Genomic DNA, 22,032 nt, shown 5'->3' on the forward strand with positions numbered 1-22,032 from the left:
GGAATTGATTTGGGAGGCAAAAGTGTTGTTTCTTTTATTGCAAGGAAACAACTAAACACATCTTATTTGACTACCATGCCAAAGCAATTTTGAGGATTGTTCATATTGTTACCGAGTTAACTTCACCTAGATCTATAGTTCATATGTTTGGGGAATTGGTTAACAGGCATAGAAAAGAAGAAAAAAAATGATCTTTGTGGGGTTGTAGAACTTCTGTGGGGTATTTGATGTACACAATGATTTATTTTTTAATATGAAAACAATTTTTCTTTTATGCAGGCTACTTTTAGAGAGAACATATTAGCTATGATTTTGGACACTATTGCAGCGTGCAGATAGGGAGACAGTCCACCTAGCAAGAAGTCATTGCTTTGAATATTTTCACAAAAATAGTGGAGAACCAGTAATAGACTTTGCAAATTGGTTGTAATTGTTTCCTTTCATTTGTGTGCCCCCCCCCCCCCTCTTGCGCCCTCGTGAACAATGCTTGAGAATATTGTGAGAATTTGACTGTGTGCGTCCGGCAGAGGTCTAAAACATTTCCTTTTCCTAAAATATAAAAGTGTGTAGGGTGGTTTATCAATTTGCGTAGAGGACTCCTTGTTGGTCATATACAGGAACAGAATATAAATAAAAGAACTCTGATGTTTAGGTGGGTGAAATGATTATGAGAAATTTACTTCATGTGTCCACCTCTTGCAGTACCATCTTAATTTCAAAGCTGTAAGCATCATGCTTTTAATTTGCATCATTTTCAGTTAGCTTTCCTATAGCCAATGCATTTGTACGACAAAAATGACAGCCTATTATGGTCGTGCAATATGTTTATTGCCCTAAGCCACATGTGTTTTTCATTTCATTCTTGTTGTTTTGCGTGGGCTCTATACTTTCCCCTAGAGAATACGATGACAACTTGCCTCAAGCCCTCGACTAGTCCTAACATAGAGGCCAATAAAGACAATTAGAAAGAAGACTACAACGTAACTGATGTTTTTCATATTAGTATAGATAAGTCTGTTTTAGCTCACCCACACATTTTACCATAGAGGCCGACTGTAGACAATAAACATGCTCAAACATGATCTATGCAATGTGGCCGTGCATTTTAGGAAAAAATGGAACTGTTTTTTTTTACTGGACGAATTTTTTTTAGCTCATCAACCCATGCCATTTCTTCTTTATCTAATAATACATCAGCGGCTAAAGAGGCATGCTCGTGGGCCATGGAGATGGGTGAAAGAACATGTTTTTTTTGGCACCTCTTATATTTCAAGTGCTTGAAAATTTTTATTGTTTCATGCAATGTATTTCAATATTATAAATGCTGCTACGTGATGTTGCATATGTTGGTATCTGATATTGCGTACATCGCTATTCAAGTGTTATAAGTGAATTGAATATGAAACATAATTTATTTTTTTATGTTTTGGATGTTGATTTTCAATGTCGCAACCCATTACCTAAAAATTGTTAAGCTAAGAAACCTGGAATATGGAAACTATAAAAGACATGTTTTCTTATGAAAGACATGGCCAACATGTTTTAGGTTTTCAAAATTTACGCCACCTCACTAAAAATAGACGTGCTTTAGTGATCAAAGCAATAGTTGCCAACCAAGATAGCCTATATAAGAGCTCAAGGCAGAGCTAGCATCTCCCAAAACGGATTAACGACAATGCTCGGTGCAGCAACTGAGCAGCTGGTCTGTGTGACCGGAGCTGGAGGCTTCATCGGGTCATGGCTAGTCAAGGAGCTTCTCCACCGTGGCTATGCTGTAAGAGGCACCGCAAGAGACCCTGGTGAGTCAGCGACTCGGTGTAATGCGTCCATCAAGGGTGATTGGTCTCTAAATTTGCATGGATTTTTCAAAGGACTCACCAACTAGTGTCGGAGCACCCATTGTCCTAGCTTTCCCACTCACTATGCCACACCAACGTATCTCCTTCCTCCACCCTCACCAGCCATGTATGATATATAGCATGCCACACGCCCTTTAATGCCTTCTTACATCTCAATCTCTTATTACTAGGTGCAAACTGTGTAAACTTCAAACAACATGTTGCTAGCTGGTTGCTGATTTTTGTGCATCTGCTAACATGATTCCAGTGGACCGCAAGAAGTGTGTATATTTATCTCACTAGTTGTTTTTAGTTCTGTAATTTATAGATTAATGATTAATTTTTTGTTACGGTGCTAGACGACTGCAAGAACGCCCATCTGCATGCACTCGATGGAGCTGAAGAACGGTTATCTCTGTACCGTGCTGATGTGTTGGACTACAAGTCACTTCGTCCTGCATTCAGCTTATGTGATGGTGTTTTCCATGTTGCCTCCCCAGTATCGAATGATCCTGTCAGAATACTTCCTATAATAAGTACCATCTATCTAAGTCTCCTACATGCTCAGAAAGATTATTGAATCCATGTCTAACATGAACCTATTTAATTTATTCCAATTGAAGCAACAGGCAAATGTTAAACGTGTCATGAAAATATGCAGGAACTTGTGCAGGTTGCTATTGAGGGAACAAAGAATGTCATCAACGCTGCAGCAGACATGGGAGTGCAGCGTGTGGTGTTTACCTCATCTTATGGAGCTGTGCATATGAACCCTAAGAGGAACCCTAATCAGATTCTGGATGAGAGTTGTTGGAGTGACCTTGAGTACTGCAAGGAAACACAGGTCACCACTTCTACCATATAAAAGAACCCTTCCAAAATAATTACACTATTCAATGATATTTTTGGTAAATGAAGCACACTTTTTTAGTTATCACATAAGCATTCGATGAAAATAAATAGGAGACAGCGGAGTTAACTAAATATAATTAAGGTAACACCACAACAAACCTTTTCTAACGTGATACACCGACAAAAAATTCAAGAAAGAGTGTATTTTTGTCATGGAAATATATCAAAATATCCTTCATGCCAATCACCACACAAGTAATGACCATTTCTGAATGCTATTTGTGACATTTTCTTGCAGATGCCATCTCATTTTTTTTATGAAAGCATGTTCGTTGCCACATTATATTAACTCTATAATTTTTGTGTCACTAAATAATTTTGTTAGAAGCATATAAATAAACTAACAATCTTTGCCATTATAAATATAGTACATATTTTCCATTATATTGGAAATTTAATTTCCACTGAGAATTTTTTGAGTGGCACATATATATAGTACACCTGCCTTATGGGTCTATTAACTTATGATGAAAGTGCATGCACATTCCTTGACATTATTGCACGTTACGCTATAGATAAACATGTCTCGTGAAAACCTTATGACACGGGAATATAACCATCATTATTGGGTTAGCACACCTGCCATGATTAACATGCATCATATTATGGACTTATTATGATTGAATTATAGAACTGGTACTGCTATGCAAAGGCAGTTGCTGAGAAGACTGCAGTGGAAGAGGCATCAAAGAGAGGGGTACAACTAATAATAGTCGTCCCTGCAGTCACGATAGGCAGAATGCTACAGTCAACGTTGAACGCAAGTTTATACGGAGTCGCCACCTACATGAATGGCACAAAGAAGGCGTATCCAAATGCAGTTGCCGCATATGTCGATGTGCAGGATGTTGCTCTTGCCCATGTTTTGGTGTACCAAGATCAGAATGCACATGGACGCTACCTCTGCATAGGTGACGTGCTACATCGGTCGAAGTTTGTTCAAATGTTGAGAGGGCTCTTCCCACAATATCCTGTCACCGCTAAGTAAATCTCTGCACTCTGCATTAAAATTTCAGACATATATTTCATTCAAATGTGGCCTTGTTTAATCTTTTATATTCCTTTAGAAAAGCTATGAAATTTTATAAAGCAAAGTAATCAAAATTAGACTGCCAACTTAAAGTTAATCCAATTTGAGATTAACCATAGATAAAATTTTGAATATTTTAAAAAAAGTCTGTGTCAACCGGAAGTTTGAGGATTAATTAGTTTATGTGTTCAGAATTTGAATACAATTATACTGCTCCCAGGTCCATTTCTATATAGATTAAACTATAATGATGTCCCTGGTGTGCATTAAACTTGAGTTCATATTAGTTTGAGTTTAAAAGATTTGGCTACCCTTTATTTGCATCTCAGTATTACACAATATATCACTATTCATATGTTCGTTGTATGTCCTTGATGTCTCACTGGAACGAAGGTCCAGGTTCCACAAGTGAGCCACAAGTGCATATTGTGGATTTCTCCTTAATTATGTAAAATATTCTAAGTAGCCATTTTTATATGTTATTAAGTGATGGCAAACTACATGTATATACCATTGTCGCACAGTCTTTTACATGATGTTTTTGACATTTCTTTCGAAATTTGAGTTACTTTAGGCAACGACCATGATAAAAAAAAAAAGAGGTTTTCATCAAATTTTAAAAATATCTAAAGTAATATTATTTTCATAACATTACTAGTGCTGCTGCAAAGGTAAAAACTATTGTCATACTCATCAAGTGCGGTATAGAAAAGTGCTATGTATTACTTCAACTTTTGGTTCTTTTTCCTAGTAACAACCTAAACACTCACCAAAAAAAATATAAAAAATATCTATCATCAGAGCAACTTAGTTTGGTCCCAGCTTCCATAAATGAAAAGGTAGTATTTTGATTTACAAATTTAATTTCTCTTGTCTTTGTCTGCCCATTATTTAGATGTGAGAACGACAGTACGCCGATGGTGAAGCCTTACAAGTTCTCTGTGCGACGGCTCAGGGCTCTGGGTATGAAGTTCACTCCTTTCAAGGAAAGTGCATACAACACAGTGATCAGCCTACAGGAAAATGGTCATATCCCCATACTGCCACATAAGTCAGCCCTGTGAGAAATGAGGATATATATTTAAATAAAGGATTTGAACATGGGTGTTGAGTCAATACTTTAGTTGGTATACATGGACTATGTATGAAGGATTGTTCAAGCTTTAAAGGGAATAACCACTCAAATTATTCTTAAATAATATATAGGAAATTCGGAGCTGGTCTTCGTTTATAAAGCAAAGGCACAAGTGTGGGGATAGATCCTCTAGTAACCGTAAGGAAGGAAGAAGATATGATTATATTAGAATTCCTAAGTACATTTGTAATCCTACTAGAACTCCTACCTTTACATTGTAATTCTATCAAGACTTATATTGTAACCCCTTAAGATATATAAAGGAGGGCAGGGGTTCACAACTCATACCTCATACATCCAAGCACATGGCGCAATAAATATACTCCATTTCAAATATGACGTAAGGTATTACGCTACTCTGACAGTCCAAACTTGTATAAATCTGTGTCTTATGTCTATTGATTTACCACCAAGCTTCAGGCCCGATGATTCCTCCATTTAACAATCTACTATCTCAGGAATACTTTCGGTAGGTTAACGGCTACAGAACACCAATCTACTATCTCAGGAATACTTTCGGTAGGTTAACGGCTACAGAACACCAACAACGTATCTGCTCAGTTGGTTTCTGTGACTGCCCTTTGCTTGCTTTTGGCAAACATATTAGATGTGTTGTATGTGCTCTGTCTGTGCGTCAAACCTGCTCTTACATCAGTAGCTTGATTGATCCTAAACTTATTCTGACATAGCTTGTCAAGATATCTTTTACGGTCCTTAGATGATGAGACACAAAGCATAGGGGGAAAAAGTCTATATCACACCTAGGTGTTTATGAAGGCCCAAAACACCCGAGCTCGCTACTTTATCGATAGTGCTCCTCCTTCATTGTCCATTCCTCATTTCTTTCTTCCGAACCGCACTGCGGCCCAGATCTTCCTAGCTCTGCTCACCCACGAGGCCACGAATGCCTTGCACAACTTTAGTTTTGACTTAAGGATCTGTCTTGCACAACTGGGTGCTTTGACTTAGGATCTGACTTGCACAACTTCAGCTTCGAGATTCAGGTTGAATTGTAGTTTGTACACAGTAGATTAAACTAGTCCAAATATTTATATTTAGGCACTGTTTGGTAGAGCTCCGGCTCCTATCAAAACGGTTCCAGCTCTAACTTCTCTGGTGGAGTGGCTTCTCCAGTGGACTGTTTTGAAAAACGCTTAGTAGTAAAACGGCTTCTCAGTGGCAATATGGATAATTTTATGGTCAATTAATACTTGCAGATGGAGAAGTCGGTGAAGCCATTTTTTTTTGTCCCCTCCGCTTTTGTATAAGCCGTTTTGTGGTTTCTTCTCGGTTTCGGTGGTGAAGCCGTTGTGAATTTGCTTCTTTGATACGTCTTCACTAGAAGCTGGTGGAAACGCCTTTTGAGAAGCCTTACCAAAGGTTAGTCTGCACTATAAACAAAATTATTCACTAAATGTTCCTGACTTACGTCTAGCTCTAGATCCAAAATTTCTTAGTGCTACCAATATCTACCTTTAAGAGATCCATAGTTTTTTTTAGATAAGCTATACCAAATAGACCCATATCAGCCACTAGTTTGAGTGCCCTTGTGTTGATTTTGGCAAAAAAAAAATAATTATCATTGTCTTGACTGAGCCAAGCATTTCTCTTGTACACAAGCGATCAATACAAGTAAAAGCCGGCATACCTTTTTTTTTTTGCGAGTAAAAGCCGGCATACATGATACATGTACACCCATAAACCTGCGGTGTGTAAATTGGCCAGATAAAACGCTGCTGCATTCCTGGCAGTCTGATCGGGTGCTGGAGCACCGTTTCTTTTTTTTTTGAAAATTAAGTGCTGGAGCACCGTACCATCACAGTCTGTTGATCCATACCATTGGTGTTCTCCGCGCGACGCCGTCCCTCCGGCGTCCTCCATTCCCCGTCGCCGCTCCACCTTCATCACTGAACGTCTTCCCCTAGCTCCGCCTTCTCTTTGCCGGAGCCACGAACCAGTTGGCCTCTCCTCCTCTTATTCAGACGCCGTTTCTTGCCGGCCTCCACCTTAGCAGCTCTCTCCATGTCGCACGTCGCGACGTAGCTCGCGTACGGAGGGATGCGGGATTGCCACACCAGCACGTCAAACCGCTTCTCCCCGGCCCATTCGACGCCTCTGCCAACCTCCAGCATCGTCACCGTCGGGAGCTCGCTCCGTGCCATGCCCGTCGACTTTCGCCTGTCGTAGAACAAGCACGGAGCATTCGGCGGGGCGCCCTTCACCGGCACGCGGGGGTAATAAATCCCCCACTCACCGGCGCCAAGCTGCAGCACCGTCACTCCGGTGGACACCTTCAGGACGCGGCGCCAGGACCGCGCGCTCAGGTCGGCGCGGAGCGACGCGGCGATCTTGTTCACCGCGGCGAACGGCGTGAGGTCCGGGATGCCGGCGAACAGCGCCATGGCGACGCGCAGCAGCTCCGGGCGCTCCTCCGGGTCGGAGCCTCCGAACGCCATCGCTTTGAACAGGTACCAGAGCTCCTCCCGGCGCAGCTTGCGCAGCCTGAGCGGCGGCACGGTGCCCAGGCCCGAGTGCGCCTCCGTCCTGCTGATGATTACGACCTTGCTCTCTCCGTGCGCGCGGCGGCGAACGGACGAGCGGAACCTTTTCCATCGCTCTTCCTCGTCCACGTCGCCGCCGGCGAGGTCGATCACGAACAGAGATCTAGCAGCGGTGTCGATCAACCCTTGATGATGCTCATGGCTCGGTAGAATAAGATTATCACTGTTAAGATAATGAATCTTGGCGAATTTCTCTCGCACCCTCTCCTCGAGGCACGCGTGCTCAACCAGAGTCCGCTTGCCGACTTCGTGAGGGCCGATGACCGGAAGAACATCCAAATCTTTAGCAGGTTGTAGCAGGAAGCTGACGATCTGCTCCTTCTCTATCTGCCGGCCAAACATGCACGTCTCCATGAACAGGTAGAAGCTGTACGGCTGGCGGTTGAGACGTGGACAGGCACCGAGGAGCACGATGAACTCCCTCATGTCGCTCAGCGCAGCTTCCAGGGTGTCCACCAGAACAGACAGCTCACCTGTGGCGTCACTGCCCGGAGGCAAGCCGAGCGACCGCCTCGCCGTGGCGTGCGGTCTCCTCCTGCTGCGCTCGACGGCTCGCCTCGTGAAGGCGTCGAGCACGTAGGCGCCCCGGCACATCTCTCCCCTCAGCTGGTTGAGCTGCAGCAGCATCGCCCGGTTGGTGACCTGCCGCGCCTCGGCCTCCTCGACGACGACGCGGGCTCGCAGCAGCGCTCGCTGCAGCCTGACGACGTCGTCGTCGGTGGTGGTGGAGCCGGGCTCCTGGAACTTGCTGATGAGGAAGGAGATCAACCGGCCGACGAGGTCGCTAGCAACTGCAGACAGCAGCGCCTCCATTGCCAAGGACCAATGCCCCGCCCTGCCCCAGGCCCTTTAACTCCTCATTGACTGAACAGCAATGGACGTATGAACGTAGTAGGATGCTGGTTTGGAATTTTATTCGCCATTGATTATGTGTGCGGTTACGGTTGTCACAGGTCACTGACCGAGATGCATTGGCCGACGACCGGGTACACCAGTACAGAAAAGATTAGCGCCATCTCGCTTTCAGACACACGGACCATATCTTTTCTCCCCTCTTTGCAAACACGCAATGCTTGGTAATAAGGCAGGAAAGATATGCTGACTGGCAGAGAAGAAACTTACTTGCTCGTTGTCCAAGGGAGGACCTCTAGGTGCTCAATATTCCATCAAGGCATTGCCACTGTAATCTTGCCAAGAAACAGCAATATTGCCCGGTACATATTTGAATAGTATTTCCTTTAACAGGTTTACAATGGAGCCATAGTTCTTCTCATATAGTAGGCACGAAAAATTCCCCAGCATATATACTAGTAAAAAAGAAGAGGAACGAAGCTCTCCAAAAATCCTTGCTGCGCTGTGCAAAATTCAGCTGCCAGAGTAGCTGCACAAAGATGTCCCAGGACAGGATACGCAATTGGTGGATTTATTTGGGTTTCAGCTAGTATCAGCTCGTACATTCCAAGCTGGCTACATTTTGCTCCAGTGCGAGGAAATAGCAAGCACTGTGCAAGATCCAAGAAGTGGGAACCCACACAAATTCTGCTCCAAGAGAGAAATTGTATTTTATTTATATGATTCAGTATGGTGATCCCACAACTGTATTTGCCACATAAGCAGCCCTAAAGCCTATAGGCTTCATAGGATTTCGTTATATCAGAACTTGCTAAAGAACTCACAGATGTGATCAGAGACCTCACTAGGCTTCTCCTGATTGATGAAGTGGCTCACTCCCTCCATAACAACAACATCCTCCAGTTTTGGTACGCTTGCCTTGAAGCCACCCTTGTGGATGTAATCCTGTACCCCCGGAGTGTTGTACGTAATATCCAGGTCCCCAACAATGAATTTTGTTGGAACTTTTATCGGAGCACCAGTCCATGGTGCAGAAAGCTCCCAATTCCTGCATGAACATAAAATGAATCTGATGAGATCAATGCCTTGGTCAGTTCTAAACAAAGCCCCCATACATAAAGTTTGAATTTGATTGGCTGACACTATCTGAAATCTAATTCAGTCATACATACCAACTATTGTTTATTAAGATGAATATATTTCAGTACATCTGTCATTAACTCCTCTCCTTTTTAAGTTTTGGCAAACATTTCAGGGTGATAGATCCTCCTAGCATGTGAATTCAAAATCATAAGGTATGCACTACAGAATGTCAAACCATTTAAACATTTGAAGGCATCAAACGACAGTAAATCAACAGTAAAATCACAAAGGTATGCACTACAGAATAACAATAACACTGGCCAACAGTGAACTGAAAGTTGACTTGGCGGATGGCAAATAATTGATTGCCTGAATAAAGAAGTAAATTGAAAATAAAAATTGTGAGAGTGAACCATAAAAGACATACAGGTCCATGCATCTGTAGTAGTTAAATCCTCCAGTAAAGCCTGTCTTTGAAAATTTTTCTGCATAGTAGGAAATATCTTCCTCTGATAGCCATGGAGGGCATGTTCCGTCTGAATCAAGTGAGTCAAAGAAGCTCTTGTCCTTGGGTAGAATAAGAGGAGCTGGCTTGCGCATGCCAAATGTCTTATTAAAAATATACTTGGCATCATATTGAGCGAATTCAGCTTCAGCAACTCCAGGTTCCTGCATGCAACATTATGCAATTCAGATGCGCAATATTTCTTAAAAGAAAAATCATGTCTAAAGCGATATCAATATGCACAAATTATATCATATAAAAATAAAAATCAATAGCTGACTCCATACAACCACACTAAGGGAATGCTGCATTTTATATTCAAAGGGTGTTACGAAGTTGAGGATTTCAAGAGAGTGCCATCCCAAGAGTTATTATTGTTCTTAAAGATCTAGAATGAAGAAAAATCTTGGAATTCAAGACCGATTACTGATTACTAGACGATGAAGCTTATCCCCCATCGTCCCACTGGCCGACCTTGACCCCTGTTATTTTTGGGTCATTCTGAAGTCACTGAGACAATCTGAATTAGTAATTTTTTTACAGCTTTGAAAGACCCGCTGCTGCGTGCATATGCTCGGTTGGTAGAATCCCAAAGAAGGTTTGATATTTTCCAAGAAGCAATGCTATTAACTGGTGGTTTGCTGATGCTAATTTCTTTTAGGAAAAATGAAATCATGGACTGAGTATTTAAGCTTGTATAAAATGATCTGCTAATAATCTCTCAATCAAGTCTAGGGTTGCTTCTTCATCTTCTAAATCAAGTAATCTCTCAATTAGCAGTTATTTCGTAACCCTTATCTATCTACAATTCTGGATAGTTGTTATTGGTCACTCGCAGTATTATCTGGCGTCAAATCTGTTCCTTCATCTCGCTATTTTAGAGCAGCCAGGAGAATACAAATTGCACAGAAAGTAGGCACCAAGTAATCGTTCCAGCATCGATCCAACCAATCTGCCAAATTAAACGAGTCCATCGCCAGGGCCAAACCTCGTCCATTTAATGTTTGCCAGGACAGAGGACAGAACAGGGCTACTCATCATAAATAAAGGTCAATTCTGCCTGAGTAGTGAGTACAAGTACACAATGGGAATGGAAGCAGAGTACTCCACTTGTTACCTGGAAGCGGCACATGTAGTGGTCTTCCCCGCAGGCGGCCTTGATGGTCTGGAGCGGGCTCCCCTCCGGCCGCCGCGGGTGGTACACGACGCTGAGGTTCACGAGCGCCCGCACCAGGTCCGGCCGGAGCAGGCATAGCTGCCACGCCACGATGGCGCCCCAGTCGTGCCCCACCACGAACACCTGCCGCGAGCAGAGGACCCAATCCAAAAAAGAAGAAAATAGAAGTCAACGTCGAGTAGGTGATTGCTGCTTCGCAGCTTCGCTTCGAGGAATCGAACGGATTGCCGCTGCCATGAAACCTGGGGCTGGCCGAGGTCGGCGATGAGCGCGACGAGGTCGCCGACGACGTGGAACGTGGTGTAGGCGGACGCGTCGGGCGGGGCGTCGGAGTCGCCGTAGCCGCGGAGGTCGGGCGCCACGGCGCGGTAGCCCCGCGCCGCCAGGGCGGCCATCTGGTGGCGCCAGCCGTACCAGAGGTCCGGGAAGCCGTGCAGGAGCAGCACCGCGGGGGCGGCGCCGCCCTCGGGCCCCGCCTCCGCCACGTGCAAGCGGACCCCGTTCGCCTCCACCGTCCGGTGCCGCACCCCATCCACCACCGCCGCCATCCCTATCCTGTGCCCTCCTCTCTGCTCCAGTGCTCACCGAGGCGCCCTGGCTCACTCAGGCAGCAAGCCTGCTACCAGTGGCGCACGCGCAGCCGCCTGCTTTTGTAGCGGGGGGCCGCCGGCGGGTGGCTTTGGGAGCGCAGCACGCAGCTGGGGTATTTTGGGGCGTGCGAGGCGTCCGAACGGACGGGCGGCGCGGGCGAGAGTTTGTGCGGATTTCTGGTGGTTGCGGGCGCGCGTGGCCGGCAGCGGCCCAGCGGCAGTCGGCAGGGCCTGGGGCCTTGGGCGCTTGGTAACTTTCGGGCTTCTCGTGTCGGGAATTGGAGGTTTGCTTGGCACTGGAAGCGTGGAACTTGCACTTGGTTTAAGCAAGCATGCCCAAGCGTTGCAACATGGAAACAACGTTGTTTTTGCTAATATTAGGATGAACTGATGATGTGATATTAAGGTCCCGTTTGGTAGGGCTTCTCAAAGTGCTTCTCCACCGATTTTTGATGAAGCCCTACCAAAGGGTCAATTTCTAAACGGCTTCACCACCAAAGCCGAGGAGAAGCCGCAAAACGGCTTACACTAGAGAGGAGAAGCCGAAAAAAGTGGCTTCACCGGCTTCTCCTCTCTCTCCAAGCATTAAGTGATCATAAAATTACATATATTGCCATTGAGAAGCCGTTTTACCAAACATTTTGCAAAACGGCTTCAGCTTCACTAAAAAAGCCACTCCACCGAAGAAGCCGAAGCCGAAGCCGTTTTATGAGAAGCCGAAGCTCTACCAAACGGGACCTAAGTTTTAACCGGCTTGTCACGGAGAAAAGGCGATATTATCACACGAAGATGGGTGTGCATTCGTCTGGAGATACGAGGATTTGTAATAAGATTGGTCCTCTCCATGGTAGATCCCTTGCAGAAAAAAAAAGTAGAAAAATGGACTGAAATTGTTAGCCTTTGTAAAATGGACTGAAAATGAACTACTTTAGGTGAGGTTGCATTTTATACAAGAGATTGTACTATTGAATCGATTTGAAATTTGTACAGGTGGTTCGTGAGGTGATACACTGGAGGGGGACGTGGGGAGGGAAGTCGGTTTTACGGTGAACGGCGAACGCTAGCAAAGTAGCAATTAAGGTAAGTTTTTAGAGGTGGACAGTATTTCGAATAAAGGTACTTTCTGTGTTTATCTGTTTTTATATAAAATGTATCCGATATAAATTCAAATATCCTCAAAATACTAATGTAAATTGGATGCTTCGGTTTGCTGATTTTTTGTGTCAGCGTCAGTCTTCCATTTGCGGTGGCAAACGCTGGGCGGCAAGCGGCATGGGTCGCTCAGACGGTCGCGTCCTGCGGTTGGTGACTTGGTGGACGACCACCAGCCGGTCAGTTCAGCTGTTAGCTCGCTACTGAAAGCTTGAGGCTGATTGGCAAATCCCTTAGCTGAACAAAACAAAAGGAGAGCTTCTGGAGAGGACGAAAGAGTGGAGCAGCTTTTACATTGTAAAGTGCTAGGATTGGTGGTAGTATCTCTGACTTAGCTTGGTGGTAGTACTTGGTTAAGAAAATTGCATACAGACGGTGAAACCTTTTTGAGAAAATTGTATCTGCTTTATTTTAACTATGTAGGATTACAATCACGAAATAGAAAAAGCAAGAGAGCAGAAAGAAATCAAACTTTTTGAGATAGTAAATCTTGATGATAAACTAGACGAGTAGTTCGAAACATTATAAACAAGGAACAAAAGCTAATAATTACAAACCCACAAGCTAAAGTCGATCGACACTAGCTTTTTTGGTGTTTTTTTTTTTTTTGAAATAGGAGATTCTAGGTGCCTATCAGATTAAAAGGTCATGTTAGGGGATGTTTGCTAGTTTCGTTTTCTCTTAAGGCACTTGTTTCCAAGGTTAACTCTTCTATTTTTCTCCACAACCCAGCATGATACGTAGTTGTGATATGGAGGGATGTGAGATTGACCGGCTATATCAAACATCTCTCCATTTTGCACAGGCCTTGAAGTAAGCACATCTTCGGCCCTTTTCTTGTTGGTCATGTCTCCTTGCATCATAGACCTTGTCTTGTATCTGTTATAGCAAAACATGAGAGGACTATCCTGGCTAAAGCCAAGAAAATACGATAAAAATCTATTGCTAGATTGTGTTTCCCTTGGGTCTTCTCCAAAGACATGAATGTGCACCTGCATTACCTTTCTTATAGAACACAAAGCACGGCGCCAAAATTGCACATTCAGATTACCTCTTAGCACCCTAGCAATTGTTCTCGTTGTCATAAGTGAACCACGGATCCCCATTGCAATTTCCTTAGCTATCGAGGCAAGATCTGGATGATGATCATATGGGTTTGCACTACCAAAGGCAAGGACTCTAAAGAAGTACCAATGCTCCTCTTCACGTAACCTTGTCAGCCTAAGAGCTTCCACTGTCCCTAAACTTGATGCACAATCCATTCTGCTGATGAGTATGACCTTGCTGCTGTCGACTCCACGGCGCAATGAATGGTAAAGTTTACCCCATGCCACCACATCACTGTCATGAACAAGCTCCACGACAATCACGGATCTCCCACCCGAAGGATTAAACTTCTTACATATATGATTATCCGTGTCAGTACCATTAGCTAGATCCATGAGATCATCGCTGCTGAAGTGCAAGATTTTTGAGAAGTTTCTTCGCACTATCTCCTCTCTACAAGCATGCTCAACTAGGGTATTTTTTCCAACATAAATTGGTCCAATAACAGGAAGGATATCCAAAGACGAACAGGGGCTTAATAAGAAGTTGACAATATGCTCTTTTTCCGACTGTCGGCCGAACATGCACCTCTCCATGAACAAATATGTACTGTATGGCTGACGAATAATCGGAGGGCAATTCATCAAAAGTAACAGAAACTCTTTCATATCATTAAGCATGGCTTCTAAATTGCTCATAAATTGTACTTGGAGTTTGTATTGGCTCACCTCTAACAGCCCATTTGATCGAGAGGGCCAAACGTCGGAGGTGTCCAACATGTAGTAGCCACGGTACAGGGACTCTCTGAGCTGCTTAAGCTGCAAGAGCATGCCATGGTTGGTGATTTGCCGCCCATCGGCCTCCTCAACGACGATGCTGGCTCGCAGGAGCAGCCGCTGCAGCCTTGAAATCTTATGGGTGGCAACCTGATGATGAGCCTGGTAGTTTTCAACGATGAAGGAGATGAACCGGCTGATGAAGTCGCTGATCACTGCAGATATCACTGTATCCATGATCTCTGTGTGCCAGGGAGAAATAAAATGATTATTGTACAAATCATGATACAGCTGCATACATATAGTCAGGATTGGAGGGACGCAAGCAGGAACTTGGCTACCAGACATGGGGACAGGGTAGTTTTTTCCCCCTGATTTTTCCACAAGTGTCCCTCTCGTTGACTAGTCTTCGAAGAAGATGCCGTTGTGCGAAAAAGAGGGGTACTTCCGTCGTCAAACTTGACGAACTTATGATATAACCTTTTTCTCCATAATTTTGAAGGGGTAGACTTTTCATGTTTTTTACAGGAGTCCCTCTCGTTGACTGATCTTCAATAGGGCGCTCGCCATGGGTGTTCCCAGCTATAGATTCCTGACAACTCGAACTTGTCTTTTTTTAAAAAAAATTATTTTTCACAGCTTTCCATTTTTGAAAAATGATGAAATTATATATATAACTTTTATGCATAATTTTGATTTCCAAACTTGTTACGATAAAAATTATATATATAAATTATGCAAAAGAAACGAAAAATTATATAAAAATTATACATATAACTTGTATGCATGTATAACTTTTAAAAAGAATAATTGTATTTTTATTTAATCACGCTTGCACGTAGAAAGGTTGCATATGCAAAGAAGTATACTTCAACCCTCTCTACAGGTTCCCTCAAACCTCAAATATGGAAGTAGAAGTCGGGTGCAATCATTTTTATTTAATCATACCTATCAAGATTAATACTAATGAATTGCATGCAAGACTAATTCAACTAAAAATTTAAGATAACAAGAAAAGATGAGCAATTTATTTATACCTCACCATTATCGCCTCTCAGCCTCCACGACGACGCGACCTCGGAGGAGCAATCTGTTTGTAGCCTTGGTATTTTGCTGTGGCAACCAGAACCTCGGATTTTGCAGCGACGAAGGAGATGAACCGGCTGATGAGGTCACCCGCCACTGTAGATAGCAGAGTATCCATTGCATACGCACACTACAGAGAGTGCGGCGGTTCTAATTCAACAGTGCAGATTTATACATAATTGGGTTCAGGGGGAGAAAGCAGTCGGTGAGGGTGAGGCACAAGTTCGAAGCCAGACAGCTTGAGCGGTGTAGCCTGTTGCGCAAAGGCAAAGGGAGGCGACATGATTTTTGTTGTCTCCCTGAAATTTTTCTTGCTCTGACCGACGCACCGCCAAAGGGTCTGTTCGCTTCAGCTTATTCGACCAACTTATCAGTCACCAAACAGTATTTTTCTCTCACAACAAATCAGCCGTTTCAGTCTTTCAGCCGACTTATAAGCTGAAGCGAACAGGCTGTTGACGTTACGGCGCCGGTTAGTGGCCACCGGAGCTGCGCCGCTTCCAGCCACTCGATTTGGCCGTCGTGACTTGTGAGTTGTGGCGGCGGATCCCACAAGACCTGCTGAAGTTGTTTTACAGGAAGACCTGTAAGTATTTAATTTGAATGGGAGAAAATAGGAGTCAGCAGTCCATTTTTGCGTAGTCTTTTCGCCTCTCGCGGATGAACAGATTCTACAGCGATACGCCGATGCCAACAGCGAGGCGTCAAAAAAGCAAAAGGAAAAGAAAAAAAATCGACGCTCACTTTCTGGGGGGTCCTATATGCCTTCCACGAGATGTATAAGAGATACAACTATAAAAGCCCAGTATAGCCCAGCAACGGCCCATAGGATTACGCATGCGCAAATTAGAAAGCAGGCTGCCGAATCGTTGCATGCGTGTGCCTCCGTTCCTCAAGCAGGGAGACTCGACGATAGGGCCAATCATGGAAAGAGACTCATGCTTTATCATTTTTTTGGTTTTATACTTCGCTTTGTTTTTTTTCCTACTAGATCACTATGAAACAGTATATTCAACATTTTTGTTAGACTGAATCAATATTTTTTAAAAAAACTAGTTCAACATTTAGTGAAAATTAATTCAACATTTTTCCAGAATGTTGAAATAGTATAGCATAAATGTTGAAACGATATCTAAAGAATGTTGAACATTTTTTTAGAAAATTTCTTTAGAGGAATCAATATTTTTTTAAAAAGTTGAAATAGTATAGTATAAATGTTGAAACGATATATAAAGAATGTTAAACATTTTGAGAAAACTAATACAACATTTTTTTCAGAAATGTTAAAATAGTAGTATAAATGTTGAATCGACATATAAAGAATGTTCAACATTTTAAGAAAACTAATACAACATTTTTTTAGAAAAATTTGTTAGAGTGAATCAACATTTTTTAAAGAAGTTGGAATAGTACAATATAAATGTTGAAACAACATATAAAAATATTGAAATGTTAAAATAAACAATTAAAATAGTATATTGGATCTTGTTTTGTTGCATTAATTCTAACAAACATTATGATTCAAATGGATTTAAAATCAAATGTAATAAGAGAAAACATCATTTGAAGTTTGAAATTTGTTTAGCCTCCCACCCACCTCCCAGGTCACGACACGTGTCCCTGAAAAGCTGGTGCTATGTTTGACCCGTGCAAGCTTCGCCTGTGTAGTGGACGCTCTTCGCATGTGCGCTTTCTTCCGGTATAATCTCGACATGCTAGACTTTGCACACATCTCAAACAGTGGAAGATTAGTTGATAAAAATCTTCCGAAAGATAGATACGAATCCCATACTTTTTGCTATTACTCCACAATGAGAGGACGTGGCTAGGGATGGTAAAGGATCATCTAGTTTAGCCTAGCAAATTTAAAATAGTATATTGGATCTTGTTTTGTTGCATTAATTCTAACAAACATTATGATTCAAATGGATTTAAAATCAAATGTAATAAGAGAAAACATCATTTGAAGTTTGAAATTTGTTTAGCCTCCCACCCACCTCCCAGGTCACGACACGTGTCCCTGAAAAGCTGGTGCTATGTTTGACCCGTGCAAGCTTCGCCTGTGTAGTGGACGCTCTTCGCATGTGCGCTTTCTTCCGGTATAATCTCGACATGCTAGACTTTGCACACATCTCAAACAGTGGAAGATTAGTTGATAAAAATCTTCCGAAAGATAGATACGAATCCCATACTTTTTGCTATTACTCCACAATGAGAGGACGTGGCTAGGGATGGTAAAGGATCATCTAGTTTAGCCTAGCAAATTTAAAATAGGATCCAATAAGGATCAAACTATAATATTATATGATTTTAAATTAAAAATAGATGGAACTAAGTTGGATTGTGAAGAAGGTACAAGTGTCGTGGCATGTTCTTGTCATGGGCCTCGGCAAGGTTGAAAATGGCCGCGTTTACTGATTTGTGCGGCGACCAGCCCTAAGTTGTCGAGGTTGTCCACCGGACCTTTTAAGCCTGGTGCTGCACCTCGTTGTTCCAAACTTTCGAAAACTTCAAACGGATGAATAGAGACTGCAAACCAAAGCTTTTTCTTTCTCCAGTTTGTATGGGGCATTAGAACGTTGTCAGGAGGGCTGCGGCCACGGACGCCGCCGTTGGCTCGGCCGCAAGGCCCTGGGGCGCCTCCCCAGCCAACGCATGTTGCCGCGGGCTCGGGCTGCCCGCGGCTAGGTGGGGGTCCTGACTCCTGCAATTCTATTTGGCCAGGCGCCGCCGGCGGGGAATGGGTGACCGTCGGCCCTATGCGCGACAGCGGGAGGAGAACAGGCAGGCGGCAGGAGGGGAACGAGCTGGAAAAGAATTGGCGGCACCAGAACTGTCGTTTTTGGATGGGCTGAATTCTCTCTTTGGGGAGAGTTGAGCTAGGATATTGGGATGAACCAAAAAATACTGGGAAAAGAGACATATTTTGAGAGACTGTTGGAGCTCTTTTCTTCCCAATGCTAGTAATTTTTCTTGGAAAAGGGAGACCGGTGTGGATGCTTAGATCTTAAATATAATCTTTAGCTTATGTATATTGACAAGGCTGTTTGCATACATGTATACTGTGGAGTTTCAGGTCACCCACTGCTGCAGATATCACAATGATCAATTGTATATGTACCACTAGCCCACTACAAAGAGCGTGGTGATGATTCAAATTCAGCGGTGTGGTATACGTACAAGTGAGATTACAGAGAGGAGATACGCCCTTATACATAAACGTAGATGGGATTATAGAGTGCAGGAGCAGTAGCGCACAAAGATCAAAGCCACACAGCTATAGCGGTGTAGACCAAAGGTAAAGGGAAGCGACTTGGCTTTTGTTGTATTCCTGAATTTTTCTTAATGGAACCGACACACGGCCGAAGAAGACGGCGCCGGTGAACAGCCACGGGTGCTGCGCCTCTTCCAGCCACTCGATTTGGCTGTTGATGTCACGGCGGATCCCCCTCGAAGACCTAATTAATTTGTTTAGAGGAAGGGCCATTTTAATTTGGAAGGAAGAAATACAGGAACAAGAGGAATTGCATTCCACTTTTACGTAGTCTCTCTCATCGCCGCTCATTACCCGGTGGGCCGCGACCCGTTCGTGTCATGGGCCTCTCTAGACCGCGTTTACCGCTGATTTGTGCGGCTACCAGCCCAGCTGCCGAGCTACCTTTTTGGCCCGGTGTTGCACCTCGTTCTTCCAAACATCCTCGATCAACAAACAAATCCTAATAGGAATTTTTTTAATAATAACGATATATAAATCGAAACGGGTGAATTAATACGGTAAAGCAAGCTTAATTTCTTGTTCTCCACCAGCTTATCTAGAACGGCAAAAAAAAAGTATGACAAGGGTCCAGAGAACGGAAGCTCAACGTCACGGCAATCTCTCCGAAGGAGCGTTGAAGCTGGATCACTGATCGGTCAGAGCAGTTTGTTCAGACGTGAGTTAGGTCTTCAATTTTTTCCAGATTATTTGTGTAAGAGAGCTGGACTGCTGGAGAGGAGGGGTGGAACTCGACCGCGCGTCAGGGATGAATTCACGCACGAGATCCATCAATGCACAAGTACTGACTAGCCTGCTGCCTCGCTCCTTACCTACTCGGCGGCGGGCAAAATTCCTTGTACCTCACAGTACAGTATGGATTGGATTGGAGCCCACGGTGGAGGGAGCTCGATGGATGGGCAGGGGCGCAGGGCTGCAGAGAACATAACTTCTCACCGTACGCGCTGGTTCCACGCAGAATTGTTGTATATACACATCACTACATCAGCTTCAGCTGTGACCAGACCAAGTCAAACAGCACGCACGATGTCGCATTAACAAACTCGGGAGATTGACCCAGATCAAATGAATTGCCGGAGCTCGTCGGGAGAACAGGGTGGCAAAAAGTAAACGGATCAGCCGCTGGTCCATCTCGTTTCTTGAATGGCAACAGATCCAACCGAATGAACTGGTCCAACGCAGGCAGCTGTGGCCGTGCTAGCTACCACCGGTTGTTTTCCCTTCGTTACAGCTCACAGGACCGAACTTTTTGCGTTTGGACGTCCCGCTTGATCGAGTTCGACGGTTTCTTCAAAGAAAGATACTTTCCAGCACGAGTTATCCTACCTGATGAATGAAAGAAGAAAAAAACGCCTGCAACATGAAAGGAGGTCAAAAGTAGGCTTGCAACTAGGTATCCATACCCTCTTCCTAAATCCACACCCATTTTAAATAGCGAGGTTATGGGTAGAAAATTATATACACATTAGAAATAGGAAAGATAACAATTAATCAATTGGATATGTATACGTTGAGAAATCGGCGTCCTGAACTTGACACCGATGTACTAGAAATGGCACCAAAGTAGTGTGCTACTACTTTTTTTTAGACCCTTACCCACATTACTTCGAAAAGATATTCGTACTGATACCAATGCGGGAGATCAACTCTCTACGAAGAAACTCAAACATTTATTCACTATATACCAGACTTACTTGCACACTCTTTGTGTAGCTATCCTACCATGACACCACTATACTACATGGCTACCTTGCAATCTTGTATGAGACATCTTATGCTATGGTATGGCTAGGAGGGAGGGGAAGCTCATGATCATTGTGGTGTTGCCATGCGGCAACTTCCACATTTTTCCATACAAAATATCGTAACTCTAGAACCCTCCTCATCCTTATCTAGTTTCTTATATTTCTACTATGCTAAAATATCTAGTTTTAAAGTATTCTACACTTCACCATGAGCATGACAACTATGACTTATGCATTCTCTCCAATTTTCTAGAACCTTCTTAGCTTGCCATGATCTTATCCCTATACATGGCAAAGTTAGTCTCTTGAGATCTTCACAATCTTCTAGAATGTTTGTATACATTACATATTTCTACAGTATATATGTGTAGTATAAAGTTAATTATTCATGGGATATAGGTTGGATTGGGAAGAGTAAGGAGTTGATAATAATTATTTGAATTTCCATGTGAACAAGAATGGATTTACCCGTACCCTCCTGATAGCAGGCCTAGTCAAAAGGTGGCGAAGCACACATGGGCAGAGAGGCAGGCATGCACGAGCACGATATGATGCCATGATGGGAGGAACATCTCCATTCTCCAATGCTGTGGAAAAGAAAAACAAGAAATGATGAAGACGAAGGAAAGTAGAGCTCTGGCACGTAGCCCGGGGAGGGGAGCACGATCGAGCCGGCCAGTTGTGCACATCATCACTCCATGCCGATGTGGCGCCGCGACACAGAGAATACACGTTGGTTTGGGATAGTGGCGACTGGCGAACCGCGGTAGGATCATGTCCTGAAGCTAGTTTTGTTTGTAACGTCGTCTCGCGTGCACGTACACTTTAGCTGCACCGGCCGAGAGGATAAAAGAGGATCGGAGAGCGACGCGCCATTAGCAAAAACAAACCAAACTCTCCTGCCGCGTTCGCATACCGCTGCTGACCCCGGAGAATCATTCTCGCCGGTGAGGTTTGCCCGTCCTTCTCAGCCTCACCTCGCGGCCCCACCTTCCTTCCTTCGCCCCGACGTCGACGCTGCCGACTGCCAATCACCACGCCAAGTTATAACTATCTTAAACAAATCCGATTCCCAGTAGATTACTCCTCCTGACACGTCGAGCTAATTAACTCACCGCTAATCCAAGTCGTCTTCGGCTTGAGCCCGCCGGCGCGCGTGACCCACGCGGGGCAATTCCAAAACCAACCGGCCGCCGCACGCGATCCAGCCAGCCGAGGCCGACCCGGCGGGCAACCTGGCTGAGCGGCTGGCTTGGCCCCAGACCCCAG

The 22,032-nt window shown here is 44.0% G+C and overlaps 4 protein-coding genes across 6 annotated transcripts; 1 reads left to right on the top strand and 3 right to left on the bottom strand.

Moving 5' to 3' along the window:
• Window positions 1–1,675: 1,675 nt before the first annotated feature.
• Window positions 1,676–5,251, top strand: LOC101763396 (cinnamoyl-CoA reductase 1). Its single transcript, XM_004967772.2, has 5 exons — window positions 1,676–1,799; window positions 2,198–2,352; window positions 2,500–2,682; window positions 3,382–3,734; window positions 4,676–5,251. The coding sequence occupies exons 1-5, from the start codon at window positions 1,676–1,678 to the stop codon at window positions 4,842–4,844; spliced, it is 984 nt and encodes a 327-aa protein (XP_004967829.1). The 3' UTR covers window positions 4,845–5,251.
• Window positions 5,252–6,819: 1,568 nt separating this feature from the next.
• Window positions 6,820–8,289, bottom strand: LOC101763804 (disease resistance protein RGA2). Its single transcript, XM_004967773.2, has one exon. It carries the CDS (start codon window positions 8,287–8,289, stop codon window positions 6,820–6,822), a length of 1,470 nt encoding a protein of 489 aa, XP_004967830.1.
• A 594-nt stretch (window positions 8,290–8,883) lies between these two features.
• On the bottom strand, window positions 8,884–11,869 carry LOC101764199 (epoxide hydrolase A). The gene is made up of 4 exons (XM_004967774.4): window positions 11,336–11,869; window positions 11,034–11,216; window positions 9,839–10,080; window positions 8,884–9,376 (listed from the first exon to the last, which is right to left on the bottom strand). Exons 1-4 carry the CDS (start codon window positions 11,639–11,641, stop codon window positions 9,130–9,132), a joined length of 978 nt encoding a protein of 325 aa, XP_004967831.1. The 5' UTR covers window positions 11,642–11,869; the 3' UTR covers window positions 8,884–9,129.
• Window positions 11,870–12,438: 569 nt separating this feature from the next.
• LOC101764611 lies at window positions 12,439–14,969 on the bottom strand. Of its 3 annotated transcripts, none has more exons than XM_022826568.1 (2): window positions 14,611–14,969; window positions 12,439–13,714 (listed from the first exon to the last, which is right to left on the bottom strand). In XM_022826568.1, exons 1-2 carry the CDS (start codon window positions 14,953–14,955, stop codon window positions 13,616–13,618), a joined length of 444 nt encoding a protein of 147 aa, XP_022682303.1. In that variant the 5' UTR covers window positions 14,956–14,969; the 3' UTR covers window positions 12,439–13,615. The 3 variants fall into 3 exon arrangements, with proteins under 3 accessions (XP_022682303.1, XP_022682301.1, XP_022682302.1); XM_022826566.1 differs by having other exon boundaries at window positions 12,439–14,499; XM_022826567.1 differs by having other exon boundaries at window positions 13,837–14,969.
• Window positions 14,970–22,032: the final 7,063 nt, after the last annotated feature.

This window comes from Setaria italica, chromosome V, assembly GCF_000263155.2.
Source record: "Setaria italica strain Yugu1 chromosome V, Setaria_italica_v2.0, whole genome shotgun sequence".
NCBI classification, from domain to species: domain Eukaryota; kingdom Viridiplantae; phylum Streptophyta; class Magnoliopsida; order Poales; family Poaceae; genus Setaria; species Setaria italica.